General features: G+C 42.6%; 1 protein-coding gene across 1 annotated transcript; it reads left to right on the top strand.

The window, feature by feature from the left end:
• The first annotated feature begins 3,947 nt into the window (after positions 1 to 3,947).
• Positions 3,948 to 13,796, top strand: LOC134078853 (zinc-binding protein A33-like). Its single transcript, XM_062535009.1, has 6 exons — positions 3,948 to 4,609; positions 9,239 to 9,334; positions 9,438 to 9,668; positions 11,738 to 11,760; positions 11,850 to 11,968; positions 13,053 to 13,796. Exons 1-6 carry the CDS (start codon positions 4,223 to 4,225, stop codon positions 13,595 to 13,597), a joined length of 1,401 nt encoding a protein of 466 aa, XP_062390993.1. The 5' UTR covers positions 3,948 to 4,222; the 3' UTR covers positions 13,598 to 13,796.
• Positions 13,797 to 15,565: the final 1,769 nt, after the last annotated feature.

The following is a 15,565-nucleotide window of genomic DNA, read 5'->3' as shown; positions in this document are numbered from 1 at the left end:
ATTTACTGAATAACTAAATGAGATATCCATAATTCCCTCTCTAAAATGCTTTTCATCTCTTATGTCAACAAAATGAAAAGAAAAAAATTGAAACTGGCTTTGTCCAATGTTCAGATTTGATCTTTTTATGTTTATGCAAATCAGCGCATATTTAATTACATACCTAATTTGCATATTCAAACATTAAATTTCAGAAAACTTGTAATACATTTATTTTTCATATTGATCTAAATAATCCACTGGTGAAGTTTCATAGTGATATCTGCTTGTTAATTTTTTTACCCTATTCACCTGTAGTATATCCGCCTTACAGTCAACACATTGGACAAGAAAGGCTTAATATACGAAATTGCCCAAGGGATATCACCGGGCACCCTCTTAAATCTTAAAGAGGTACCCCTAGTCTACTAGATTCTGCAAAAAAAAAAACTTTAACCGACAAAACCAGGTTCACCTAAATTATGGCATTTGGCTCCCGGACTATTTCTGGAAAATGGCGACGAGGAAGTGCCTTGCTAATCGGCGAAGCTAATCAGTCAAATCCTGACCCCCTGGGTGGTGCACTCATGAGTGTGAGCAGATATTGAATAGGCGTGTTCAAGTTCAACTCCAAATGACCTTTTGCAGCAACGAGAGCTGCCGGTGGCAGCAGGGGAGGGGATACAAACGCTGCTATGAAGTTGTACACTCTCTACTTCCCATAGTCTAGACTTGACCATGTGACGAATCACGAGGCACGGACCCGCACGGACTCTTGTGGATATGAGGAGGCATCTAAACACCTGCACACACGTCAGGGATGTAAAAGCCAATTAGGGCAAAGACCTGACGTCAATACAATACAATACAGGCGGAGGTCTGCGCTCTCTGAGTGCTTTTCTAGTTTTTAATGGTTTAAAGGTATACTATGCAGGATTGCATCCTCGCTTTCACTTTTCATTTTCGCTCGTTTTATGCTTGCATATTTCTCTGCAGAGCTTCCCCTACAGCTTTAGCGTGTATATTTGACAAAACTCCTCAATCGGTCAGTCTGCCGTGCCTTTTCATGAGACTTTACATGACACTTCCTGGAGTAGAGCATGGGTGCGTGCCCGGTGTCTCCTGAAGTTGCAAGTGTGGTTTTACCGCTACAGACCACTAGAGCGGCCAAAAAAAACACCGTTCGACCGGTAATGACCCATTTAATCATATATAACAGTATGGAACGAATTGATTAACTGAAAAACGTTGCATAGTATACCTTTAACTGTTGTGAAGATTACTAGACTAGATTAGATCATTCAACTTTATTGTCATTGTGCAGTATGAGCATCAAGCAAAGATTTACTTTTCCTTTTCACCACAGTCATATATGTGTTTAAAAGGTCTTTATTGAGTTCAAATAGCTGAACAAATCAATTGTGTTCGCTCGCGAGCTGTGCTCACTGACAATTTCCTTTTTCACATTTCCCTTACCTAACCTACAACAAGCGCACGCATCAGTATTAACAATGAAAGAGTCTTCGTTGACGGAAATGGAGGGTAATCTGTGATTTTGTTTAATATTGACATGACAAAGAACTGCGAATGTAACAATATTGTGCGAAATCATAATTGTCTGCACTGAACATTAGAACCAAAAAAGCCCCAAAAAAGAAAGAAAGGAAAACTGGAACAAACATAGAAATGAATTCTAAAGGCTCCTCCCACAGACGTCCGCCATACTGGGGTTGTTGGGGAAAATGGGAAAAAAAGTGTGCATTTAATTACTGTTGTACACCTGTATGTTTTACCGTTTTCTTTGTCCACATTAATGCTACATTTTAGTATGTGCATGTACATTCAGAGCCAGTTTATTTGCTTCATCATATGAGGTAGTTATGTGCCCAGAGTTAAATTATTTGAACTACTTTTACGGTAACCTGAATGTCAAGATCAATGTCTGTGTGTGTGGGGAGAGAGTCTGCATGTAACCCACTCTGTTCAGTTCACACCCACAACTGCAACTTTGAACTGAACTCCAAGGTGTGGCAGCAGGGAACAAGGAACTGGTCTGGCAACTAAGGCTGGCTTTACACGACAACGCTCCCGGGTGAAACCAAGGGGGCAGCGAACGTTCTGAGAGTGTAGACAGTATGGCGGCCGCCATGCTAACGAGAAGACCGTGGCTAGCTGGCCATTCCATTGAATCCTATGGGGCGTAAGCGCCACTTTGACATCAAATAACGTTACAGCTGAACCGTTTTAAGCCTTTATATGAACATTTTCTATTGTCGGGGTACATACTACATTGTGAAATTGACATAATAATCTCGTAACTGTCTTATCGGCGGAGTAATTAACGTTTTTCGAAAGTCAATGCTAAAGTGTTAAAGGCGCATGCGTCCAGCGAGAGTAAAGCGTCGCCATAGGTCAGACTCCGTGCCTACGTCACATGTACGACATCTGAGCCTGCGCAGGAGACCTATGACGGAATAAGAAGACCTAAAAAAACCGTTGAAATTTGCTTCCTCGGTCTCTGCTGCCGTCTACGTGATAGCTCTGTCCATATCTTTTACTGTCTATGGGTGAAACCGACAAAATATTTTATCAGATGTGCCTTTCGTTTAGACGGCGACAGCGTTTTTGGGGCTTGAAAACGCAAAAAAATGAACCCACCCTCCAGAGTGGAAATCTTAAAAACGCTCTACCGTCGCGTTCCCGTCTAAAGGGTTGACAACGCAAAAGTGTGCTCTGAGCTGCTCACGCTGGCTATCCTCGCATACGCGTTGACGTCATATACATGTGTAGTACAGCCAAAAAATAACAAACATGTCAATTATTTCCATCAGTCAGACATTCAAGTGGCCTTAGCTGCTTTGATAGCTATTCAGGAGTCCTTTCAGCAAATAAGCAGAGTAATTAGGCTACTGATATATGTGACCTTCCACGGCGAAATCAGTCACAATGTCCAAATTTTCAAAATCAAAGTTATTACGTTTTCAGGAAGGGGCATAATCAACCTTCAAAACGATACCTATATCTAATGAATTGAACGTCATATTACTGAAATATAAACATTCAAAGGAGTTGAGTTCATCCTGTCATGCCAATAGAAAAACGGAGAAATCTGCCTTTGAAGTTAACCGTCGGCTCAACACTCACGAACGCTTTGTAAGGTCGCCGCTATTACAAGATTTACGGTACTTGTATCAACGACACAGCACGCGGATGGCTTGGTGGTTGTCGATGAGTGCATTTACCGTAAAGCGGCAAAAAACGAGACGCCTCTAACTTCCTGCTTCCTCTAACTTTCTCACCTCAACAAACTCACGTTTTTAGACTACAAAAGGTCAGTTTTTCGGCGAAATGTATTCACGGCCGTACAGTGTAGACCTCCCACTGTTTCAAAACACTTACAAAAAAAATTCCACGATTTTAGCACAAGTGACATAAATGGCCATTTTTCTCAGAAACGCCTGTTGCGACAAGCGACTGGTTTTGCCGTGGAACGTCACATATCAGAACAGAGAAGGCGAATTAAACACTTGTGATCCAACGTCGTTTGCAACAATAGCTCGACCTCCTCGTCTGTCCAGACAAAGTTGTCTGTCTTGCCTCGGTTCTTAGCCATGCTTTGGTTTTTGACGGTGGGCTATTTTCTTTTAAGTCTTATGGCTATTTCGCGCTACTACGGAGAAAAGTAGAAGGAAGTTTCAACGCATGCGCGCGCTCTTGGTGTTGTTGTTTGGCAGTGCTCCACAGTATCACCTAGCCACCTGGCATGCATACTACATAAAATTTCACACACTTTTGCGTCACCGTGTGCATGCAGATTTCCACCCTAAGACGCTCGTCTAAACGCGAAATAAAAAGAGGGAACGCAACGCCACTTTTGCGGATTGTGTTCAGATCGTTGTCGTGTAAAGCTAGCCTAAGACCGACCAATCAGAATCCTTCTTTACCTTAGTCCCTCCCTTTGACTCCAGCACAGGGAGTGAAGTTGTGTTGATTCTCTGTCCTAGACGCTCGTGTGGGAAACAGCAAACTTAGAACCCTCTTTACCAAGTTTGGACTATACTGCGGAAAACCATGTGAGTTTAAACTGGTGAGGCTGAAAATCTTTTGGATCTAAGCGTGATACAGTGAACAGTTTGAGTTTGAGTTCGAGTTTGGCTCTGACACGTCTGCTCAGGCTGCTGAAAGTGAAAGTGAAGCTGCAGAAAGAGCCTCAAGAGAAAAGAGACTTCACTGCAGAGAATAAATGGCTTCTAAACTAGAAGAGGATCTCACTTGTGCTGTGTGCTGTGACATCTACAAAGATCCTGTCCTGTTGACCTGCTGTCACAGTGTGTGTAAAGCCTGTCTGCAGCAGTTCTGGGAGAGCAAAGGACACAGAGAATGTCCCTACTGCAGGAGGAAGTGCTCAAAGGAACTATATCCTCGTAACTTTGCATTAAGGAACTTGTGTGAGACGTTCGTACAGGAGAGAAATCAGAAAGATTCTGAGGTGCTCTGCAGTCTGCACAGTGAGAAACTCAAGCTCTTCTGTCTGGAGGACCAACAGCCTGTGTGTGTGGTGTGTAGAGACTCTAGAAAACATAAAAATCACAACTTCAGTCCCATAGATGAAGCAGCACAGGACCGTAAGGTAAGAAGCTATTCAGGTAATACATGGTCAAAACTTCCATGTTCACCTATTCTCTTACAAAATGACTGTGTTTACAGTCACCCCAGAAGCATTCTTATATGACAGTAGATGGTCCTGTCTAGCTACAGTAACTTTTCTAACAACATCCAATATGCAAAAAGCTGCACAACATCCAGACACCTGAGCTGAGATACTCTGGTCCTTTTCCTCTTCACTCCCACTCCGTCACATTAAGGACTCACAGCTTCTACAGCAGCACTTAAAGCAACACGATGCAAACATTTAAGCTTCTTTGTGTGTCCCTTGCCGAAGCAACACGATGCAAACATTTAAGCTTATTTGTGACCTTCCACGGCGAAATCAGTCACAATGTCCAAATTTTCAAAATCAAAGTTATTACGTTTTCAGGAAGGGGCATAATCAACCTTCAAAACGATACCTATATCTAATGAATTGAACGTCATATTACTGAAATATAAACATTCAAAGGAGTTGAGTTCATCCTGTCATGCCAATAGAAAAACGGAGAAATCTGCCTTTGAAGTTAACCGTCGGCTCAACACTCACGAACGCTTTGTAAGGTCGCCGCTATTACAAGATTTACGGTACTTGTATCAACGACACAGCACGCGGATGGCTTGGTGGTTGTCGATGAGTGCATTTACCATAGATATATATAGAACCCTAGATACCACAATGGGGTCCCGAACGTACGTCTACGTCGCCGCCATATTGGTGGGGACATTCAGTTGAAAAAATGAATGGCAGTTAGTAGCTGTCAAAACATAATATTACAATGCCTGCTTTCTGTGCTGCCTGGGGTTGCTCAAATTGGCGACCGTTGCAGACCCGAATCACTTTTCACCGGTAAAACCATATTTTCTCCCTTATAATATCTATATTAATAGGCTATGATACATTATTGTCAACATATGAACCATTAGCCGTTATGTCGCACTGGTGCTACTGTATGTTCTAGCCTAGGCTACTTTATGCTAGCAGTAGTATAACAACATAATAACCGTATATCTTGTCTTCCCAATGATCTTCATAATTGTTAATACCATCCATATTGCAGTAGCCTTTATAGTTGTGAAACAATGGTTGTCTTTATACTTTAATAATAAATTAATTGTCTGCGCCTATTATAGGGACAACCGTCGATAGTGTTGTTAGCTGTGATGGCACACATAATCCGCTAACCAAAATTGAGTTGTCTCTTCTTCATGTAGTTATAGCATGGCAAGGCTACTTTGCCTAATTTCTCTGAGTGTTGTCTTCTTTAAAAAGGCAGGGTAAAAACACTTCCAGAGGCTCTCCAGACACGTATCGCTATAACAACGTTTGCATTACTGTTTTGCATATCAGCTAGGCTAGCTATCTACATGGTATTCCTCTGGTCCAAAGGGTTTGTTTATTTTTCAGGCAAGACAATTAACTCTTTCCCGACGTTGCAAGCTTGATGTGTGAATGGCTAACTCAATGGCTAAATTAATGTAACTTAATGTCGTTACTTTTGGTGTCGTGGGAAGAATTCGCCCGATAGTACTAACACAGTGAAATCAGAGTTACTGTAAGTGCAGGTCACAGCAGGTGTGTGCGTGCACGCTATATGCAAGCAATATGCAGGCATCTAGCACGGTGTTAGCCTACACAGAGCAGTTTATGATCTGTTTTCAGAGTGAGATCATTGGTGCCCGATCGTACTGTAACACCTCTGGAAGAAATGGGTCTTAAACCTGTTGGGATGTAGGCTACTCTCACGAAACGTGTTGGCTATACTCTCCAATCATTGTGGGAAATCTGTAGGCTACTGCTACAGAAATGTAGGTTTATCCAGTCCTGCTCTGAAGGGTGGCTACGGGAACTGTACAAACAATTCAAATAAAGCTTGTAATCGTGGTGATTCACTCAGTCCAACATTTTTTCTCTGATGGCGTAATGCTACCGGGGGTGCATTCTCCCTTTCACGCTACACTGTCGCGTTTAAAAGCGATACTGATGCCACGACCGGTCTGGGTTTTCTGAATTAGCCTAGGCTACAGGCTGCATTTATTACAGAAAATCGAGTGACATAGCAAGTAGGTCTATACCTATTTAGAGACAGGAGCATAGGCCTACTTACCGTGAAAACAGCTGTCGCTTCGTAGTCTGCGCCGATGCACATAAACGGTAAAAGTTTTTAAAGCCTGGAGCCTCCTCTACCCTATCCGCACACGGAACATGTCAGTGTTGTAAACACAAAATACAACTTCAATAGAGACAAGAAGATAGGCTAGGTTGACAGGACATTGCCTAGGGCCTAGGCCTACGCCTCAAATTATGCCCTGTCTTAGGCGAAATCTCTGCCTACGTGCGTTTGGTGAGACATTTCTTTTGGTGCGGCATACCAGTAGGCTATCAAAAGCAGAAGATTTTTGGTTTTTGATTTGGGGTTTAATTTACTCTTGGACTGTTTGATTATGCTAAATGTTTGGACCGATATTGGACACTGCAATAAGGGGGATATTTGATGCTTCACCAATCATGTTTCATTAGAAGAAGCTTGTGAATTTCAATAGAGATACAACCCCTCTAATAATTAGGCTATAGGTAAAAAGGACAAATAAGAACACACAAACAAGCATAGGCTTCGTGAGGTATGAAGGTATCCTTGAAAAAAAAAAAATGCACCGCTCTTATAGCCTACTTCCACAGAGCAAACGTGCGTGTCTTAACGTCTTGAAACTTTCTGAGAACTTAGCCTACAGTCCGATCAAACTTCATTCAAAGGCAGTTCATAATTCAAATGAAATTGCTTTCTAACGAAAAAATTGAAACTTTGGCTTTTAGAGCTCCATTGAAGCGCATCTTATTTTCAAAAAGATATACGACAGGCCTGGCTCACATCGGAGGTTGCTTTCGGTTTGAGATCCAGTGAGTCCTGGGCCACTATATGCCACCTAACTTTTTTGCCGTTGCAAGTTGCAGTAACTAAAACAAATTATTAAAAATGACTAGATAGGCCTATATGCAAGTTGGACCAGATAGAGTTTGCTGTTTCACTGATTTGACTTGGGCTTTGACGGCAAGCGACTGGTAGATTAAGCTACTGTAATGACTGATGATGGGTAGCGGGCGGGTGTGGATATCAGTTGTTGAAGGAAAAAAAAAACATTGCCTCGTGCATTATTGCGGGTGCAGATGATACAGCCTGCGGTAGGCTATGCCTATTTCTTTCATTCACATAGCATAGGCTATACCTACACTACAAAGCACCGATTTTTTATTTAATTTTTTTTTTTTTTTTTTTACATATTGCTGTCTCTCCCTAAATGTATATTATCACTCAAAAACAATTTGTAGAGATTTCTTACTTTTAGGGCTTTTTTTAGCTCATAAAACCTGCCCACACCTTATTCACTTCTATTCATTCACGGGGAATGTTGTCCCCACCAATATGGCGGCCGCGTTGACGCATTCCACCTAATAGAACTCACGGACAATGGGGTATCTAGGGTTCTATATATATCTATGGCATTTACCGTAAAGCGGCAAAAAACGAGACGCCTCTAACTTCCTGCTTCCTCTAACTTTCTCACCTCAACAAACTCACGTTTTTAGACTACAAAAGGTCAGTTTTTCGGCGAAATGTATTCACGGCCGTACAGTGTAGACCTCCCACTGTTTCAAAACACTTACAAAAAAAAATCCACGATTTTAGCACAAGTGACATAAATGGCCATTTTTCTCAGAAACGCCTGTTGCGACAAGCGACTGGTTTTGCCGTGGAACGTCACATTTGTGTGTCCCTCAACGCAATTTAGTGCTAAGTCAGAACCCAATCAACAACGTTTATCCCCTTATGAAAAAATCCTTTAGAATTCCAATCAGAGTTTGGAACCAAAATCCTAGGATTCCTATAGCAACTGAGTGTCAAGCATACCCCTTGTGCATTGGCAGTGTCAGAGACATCGTTCTCTGTGTCGGCTGTTTGAAGCTCTTACGTTGAGGTAAAGGAACTGCATTGCCTCAAACATCAAACTCAAACAGTTTCCAAAACACTCCTAAATTGCCTTTAAATTATTGACATACATTTTCCATAGGAAATAGTAATTTCATGTTTACTTTGTGTTTACCTTAAAGCAACAATATGTAACCCTGTTACCTTAAAACAATGGCTTCAAACTAAGTTTGATCGTACAGCCAAAATAGAGAGAATAGCATCTCGGCCATTGTCACTTGCTCTGAAAGCCTGAAAGGAATGTTGATGGACCATCCCAGAGAAATGGCCCTTTTAATTTCCGCTTTAGGAACCCTTTAGTGTCATTCCTCAAAGCACAGGGAAGACTGTGCTAATAGACCCATTTCGAAAATGCACATTCAAAAGTAAACGCCACTCAAGTTCTCACATAATGGGCCTTCAATATCTCAAATATCTCTTAACGAGTATTATGGGACTCTTCATCTGGAAATAGTCAAATGTACTTTATCTACTGTTATCTTTTCTTCTCTGTGGACTGGCATCTGGTCAGTGTGTTTTTGCTTTGTTCTGTCTGATTCATGGTTTTATCTCAAACATTTTTCATGGTCCTGAAAGGGATATGAAAAGTATCAACTCTAGGCTAATATGTTGTTTGTTCATTCCAGGAGGAGCTCAAGATCAAACTGCAGCCTTTACAGAAGAAACTGAAGACCTTTGAAGAAGTTAAACTCATCTGTGACCAAACAGCAGCACATATGAAGGTGAGACCAAATAATCTGAAGAGTGGATCGCCTCAACTGACTCTTGAGTCCACAATTAAATTGAATCAATACATGTTTCGTGTTGTATTTTGTTGTATTTTAGACACAAGCCCAACACACGGAGAAGCAGATCAAGCAAGAATTTGAGAAGCTTCACAAGTTTCTACGAGATGAAGAGGCAGTCAGGATAGCTGCAGTGAAGAAGGAAGAGAAGCTGAAGAGTCAGATGATGAAGGAGAAGATTGAGAAGATGAGCAGAGAGATCTCATCTCTTTCAGACTCAATCAGAGCCATAGAGAAGGAGATGGGAGTTGATGACATCACATTCCTGCAGGTATGGACCATTTAGGCTACTGTCTTGTATAATTGTGATGAAGAAAAGTTAGACTGAAACACGCAGAAAAGTTTCTTTTCACTATGACAGAATGGGAGGGCAAATCCAGTAGCAAAAATCCACACAATCCAGATACTGTAATACACGATTGAACAGAGCTAGGCAAACAATCCAAAATCACACATCAGAATTGTAGTCAGGTCACAGAACAAGGTCAAGAATTACTATGTGTCGTTTAGCAATAGGCTTTTCCAGCAAGGTACCTTGAGAAGAAACAATATACGAACAAATAGAGAGATACCCGCTCACTGTTATATACTGTAGGGTGCCTCTCAACATCTCTCCTCGATCCTCGATCCTCGATGCTCGATCCTCGAGGGGCGTTCCCACTGATCTATAACTAACACTGGGTAGACTATCCCATTGTTGCTGCCCCATCATTCTTTATCTAGATCAGTGAGAACGAGGATCGAGGAAGGAAGGGAGGGTGTATAAAACACTGCACGAGAGGCACCCATAAGCTCCCATAATGCTCTATTAGGGTCCAGAGTATTTCATTAGGCTTTGGCAGAAACAATACCTCACGCTGAGTGATTAGTTAATTAGTTGCTAGGTGACGGGTGATTAGAACTCTGACTCTGGTGAGGCGGAGCAGGACTGGAGTGGGTGTGGTCAACACAGCCGACTGGACAGAGAGGGCAGGGGTCACTGGGCTTTAGAAAGAAAACTCTGCTGTATAGTATATATTGAACTGCCCATCAACTCCTGTCTGTCAGAATAATGGCAAAACTTCACCTGTATTCAGCAGCCTACCATTGGCAACTACTACAGCAATCAGAATGAGAAAATGTCTTTCGAAAAGGAATATCTAACGAATATCAAACCTTCTGCTAACTTTTGCCTGCTGTGTGTTAGATCTGCTATAAAAAAAAAAAAAAGCCTCATTGTACAAAGCACCATTTTACTCATCATCCAGTGAGTGATTATGATGGATAGTAGATCAGATTCAACTCCTGTCTGTCAGATATGAAGTTTCTTTCTGGAGCATCAGTGTCCAACATGAAGCTCAACAGTTCAACATCAGACATGCACATTCATGCCACATCATGGAATCATTGTGGAATCTGTTGGTGTTATTTTGGAGAGAGAAACACTAAGATGAGAGAGCAGCAGAAGGCTGAATGAATGTGGATCTGATCACATGATCAGTGATGACTTCAGAACGTCATTGAGTCTGACATGATGGTATAGTTTGTGTTCTCACTGCCGTCTCAGTGACTCCAGTTCTTGGGTAATGTGTTCAGAATGCAGGGCTGTCTCTCTAGAGCGGGGTCTCTGTCTCATCTAAGGAGGAGGAGGACGAGGAGGAGAATAGCTTTGTAGTCAGTATGCTGTCAGCTGTCAAATGTTTAGTCAGCAAATAAACAACAGGGTGGTGATGGTCAGGGAACTCGGCCCAGCCAATCAGAAGTCAGAAGGTGGTGGGTTTGATTCCTGGTTACTACAGTTGTGTCCCTGAGCAGGACACTTAACCCTGAGTTGCTCCAGGGCGACTGTCCCTGTAATCTGTCTCTGCAGGTCACTCTGGATAAGAGTGCAGCTAAATTAATACATGTACATGTAATGTGAGGACTGCAGGGCTGAGAGAGTGTGTGTGTGTGTGTGTGTGTGTGCGTGTGTGTGTGTGTGTGCGTGTGCGTGTGCGTGTGCGTGTGCGTGTGCGTGTGCGCGCGCGCGCTGTCTGTCTGTCTGTCTGTCTGTCTGTCTGTCTGTCTGTATGCTTGGTACAGGACTTAACTACTGAATCAAATAAAGAAACACAGAACAAAATGCATTTATCCTGTCAATAACAAATCTCAAGATACTGTAAGATTCTAGAGCATTTTGTACAGTGTGGATGTGTTAGAAGATTGATAGCATTACCACCTGACAATCTGTTGTCCCTGGTTAAATTCCAAGTTTGGTTCACTATCTTTAGAATGCGGGTCAATCATTTTACAGTTTCCAGAAAGACCTAAGTATAACAATAATGGCTGATATATTATTTATTATTATTTCTTATTTTCCAGAGCTACAAGAGCACAGTAGAAAGGTGAGTGATCTGCCTCCTGTCTCTCTTTCTCTTCTCTGTGGTTCTGAACCCAAACCCACAGTAGCACTGACTCCTGAATGTTATTCCAGAGCCCAGTGCACACTGCAGGATCCAGAGAGGGTTTCAGGAGCTCTGATCAATGTGGCAAAGCACCTGGGCAACCTGAAGTTCAGAGTCTGGGAGAAGATGCAGGAGACTGTTCAGTACAGTGAGTAGTCTGCTGTTTCCACATCACCAAACACACATAAGCAATGTTAGGAATGAGGAGAGGAGAGACTGTGCTACTGGGATAGATGATACAGTTACATTTGTCCAGGGGTTATTAGCAGCTTAAAGCTGCCTTTGTTTACAAAACAGAAACTCAAACCATCAGACACATTACACACACTACACACTGTCCCTGTGTGATGTAAGACATGTGGGAGTGGGACAGAGTGGAAGTGTGTGTGATAAGTGGCTGTGTGTGTTTGTGTGTGAGAGAGAGAAAGACAGAGGGAGAGAAAGAGAGAGGGGTGATCAGAAGTATATGTGAGTGATCAGTATCTGATAAGAGAGAAAGTGTGTGTGTGTGTGTGTGTGTGTGTGTGTGTGTGTGAGATATAGTGAGATTGAGAGTGATCAGTATACCTGATTAAAGAGAGAGCGTGTGTGTGTGTGTGTGTGTGTGTGTGTGTGTGTGTGTGTGTGTGTGTGTGTGTGTGTCAGGGGTGGAAATTAAAATTTGAAAATGTGACAATCTATCAGCCAATAGCAGATTTCTGGTGAAATTAACCAGCCACTCTCACATTTTACCAGCATTTGGCTGGTGGCTGGTGCTAATTTCCATCCCTGGTGTGTGTGTGTGTGTGTGTGTATTCGTTTAGTACTAGTGTTTGTCAGTACTAGTATTTCTGATAGTGTGTGTGTGTGTGTGTGTGTGTGTGTGTATGTGTGTGTGTGTGTGTGTGTGTGTGTGTGTGTGTGTGTGTGTTTGTGTGTGTGTGTGTGTGTGTGTGTGTGTGTGTGTGTGTGTGTGTGTGTGTGTGTGTGTGTGTGTGTGTGTGTGTGTGTGTGTGTGTGTGTGTGTTTGTGTGTGTGTGTGTGTGTGTGTGTGTGTGTTTGTGTGTGTGTGTGTGTGTGTGTGTGAGAGAGAGAGAGAGAGAGCTAAGTGCTAAGATACTAAAAATATGTCACTGTTACTACTTCTCCTGCCATTACACTTGGTAACACCACTATTAATAATGACCATCATTCACATCCTCATCACACACCACTCAGTGTTCAGCTCATGTGTGTGTTCTTTCTCTCTGCAGCTCCTGTGACTCTGGATCCCAACACTGCAAGCTCACGACTCATCCTGTCTGAGGATCTGACCAGTGTGAGATATGATGATGAGAAGCAGCAGCTTCCTGATAACCCAGAGAGATTTGATAAGTATACCAGTGTCCTGGGCTCTGAGGGCTTTAACTCAGGGACTCACTGCTGGGATGTGGAGGTTGGAGAGAACACATGGTGGATTGTGGGTGTGATATCAGAGTCTCTCCAGAGGAAGGGAAATTATCTCTCCATGAGTGGACGGTGGAGTGTGTGGTACAAAGATGGTGCTGCATATGGAGCACTTGCTCCTCCTCATGCCTCCACTCGCCTCACAGTGCAGCAGAAACTCCAGAGGATCAGCGTGCAGCTGGACTGGGACAGAGGAAAGCTGTCGTTCTCTGACCCTGATAATAACACACACCTACACACTTTCACACACACGTTCACTGAGAGAGTGTTTCCATACTTTTGGACTAACAGAAATGTCCCTCTGCGGATGTTACCAGTGAAGGCCTCAGTAAGAGTAGAGCAGCACAGTTAGAGCTGATACTGACTCTGAACCAGGGATGACATACTGAGAGGAGACTATGAAGAAACAAGGCCATTTAATAAACAGTAAAAAAATATGTCTCATTGTGTGGATATAAATGTTAAAGGTATGCTAATGCCCACTTCATTTAACTTGCTGTATATACTGCACTCTGCCTAGTTTAGTTTGTATAGCCTACCACAGTAATATTGTGGGGTTTAATAAAAAATGATTGGTAAATGATTAAGGACAATAAAACATTGAAAGCATTAACCGTTTCATAGGCTATTTGTGTTTAATTTCCTAACCTTTTTTTCATCAGTCATTTATGTAAACACCTTCATCAGATATGAGGTCAGTTTCTGTGAGAAGTGCTTCTATCTGTATTTCACTGTTGTCACCACCACATCAAACACTTCAGTGAACCATAACAGAATATCTGAGAGGGATTTCTGGTAGGCTGTCCATAGACAGAATTTTTAAATTGTCCCTTATTTTATCATCCTCTTACAGTAACTGTGTTCTTATCAGCAAGTCAGGAATGTGTTCAAAACCACATGCCCAATACTGACACATGGTGGTTATTTAACTGTAATTACACTGCAGACTCAAGGATCTCATAGAATAGGGATTTCCAACCGGTGGGTGGTGTCCCCCTGGTGGTTGGTGAAGGTGTTGCTGATGGTCCTGACCCTGCATGTACAGTAATGTAGTTGTTATGTGGAGGTCACTGTTTCCTATTCAGTGCTGGTCCTCAGGATGCTTCCTTAGTCCCATAGAGCAGGATTCTTAGGGGGTATTCACACCTGCCTTGTTTAGTTCGATTAAAACGAACTCAAGTTCGTTTCTTGCTTGGTTCGGACCTTTTTGACTGGTGTGAATACAATCACTCGAACTCTAGTGCGGACCAAACAAGCGGACCGAGACCCAGCTGAGGACGTGGTCTCGGAGCGGTTCCTATCGAACCCTGGTGCGGTTCGTTTATGGTGTGAAAGCAGACCGACCTCGATCCGACCCAGTTCCAGAAATCTACCTTTTTTGGATTTGACGAGCTCCCGTAGTTTTTGCGCATTATGGGAAATGTAGGATAGCTCCGTGACGCACAACAGCTGTAAGCAGCAGTGGGCTAACGCTTTTTTGCCAACAATAATTTGATTTTGCATCTCCTACCCGTTCCGTCTTCCGTAGGCCTGCTGTTAGCATGTTGGACACACATGAGAGCTCTTCTCAGCTGTTTTGTTGCACGTCTTCGTCGTTGCAAAATTACGAGCATGATACTGTTAAACTTGCATCAAACGGTCTTGACGCTCAAGCACTTCTGCAAAGCTGTAACTGAATAAACTATATTGCTAGGATAATAACGAGTACAGTACGCAAACATATAGTAGGCTATTTACGTGGGCCAACTTTGACTTTGGCTTCCTATTCTTCACCCCACCTACACGTTTACCAGCCAATGGTTGAACGACCTTAGCACATGTGCTTTTGTTTATAAATTCTGGTCCGGTTGCAATTAATCACGGTGTGAAAGCGAACCGCACTAAAAAAGAAAAAAAGAAAAAAAAATTGGTCCGGACCAAATAAGTGAACTAACGGACCTTCCTGGTGTGAATACGCCCTAGTCTCTGTTCTGGGTCCCAATCAGCTGGAAACTGCTGTCATAGAGCACAACCTGATTCAGTCCCTGATGTGCTGAACAGCAGTAACTCCACCCTGTTGAAGGGTTTGGTGTCTTTAAACTGCAGATCAGGGAGTATTAAATGTGTTAATTACACACACACACACACACACACACACACACACACACACACACACACACACACACACACACACTGACACACACTGACACACAGAAGTTTTTATGATATTCCAAACGAACACCACGGCTAGCAGCCACCAGAGCAGTATCTATATGGCTCTGGCAGCCACAACTGCAACATTGTTACTAGCGCTGACTGGAGTCCGAATCATTGGTTGCAA

Source organism: Sardina pilchardus, chromosome 4 (genome assembly GCF_963854185.1).
Source record: "Sardina pilchardus chromosome 4, fSarPil1.1, whole genome shotgun sequence".
NCBI lineage: Eukaryota > Metazoa > Chordata > Actinopteri > Clupeiformes > Clupeidae > Sardina > Sardina pilchardus.
This window is presented reverse-complemented; position numbering and strand designations above follow the sequence as displayed.

Coding starts and splice junctions, on each gene's coding strand:
- LOC134078853 (XM_062535009.1), top strand. CDS start 4,223: ATGGCTTCTAAACTAGAAGAGGATCTCACTTGTGCTGTGTGCTGTGAC. Junction 4,610..9,238: donor AAGCAGCACAGGACCGTAAG/GTAAGAAGCTAT, acceptor TGTTCATTCCAG/GAGGAGCTCAAGATCAAACT. Junction 9,335..9,437: donor AAACAGCAGCACATATGAAG/GTGAGACCAAAT, acceptor GTTGTATTTTAG/ACACAAGCCCAACACACGGA.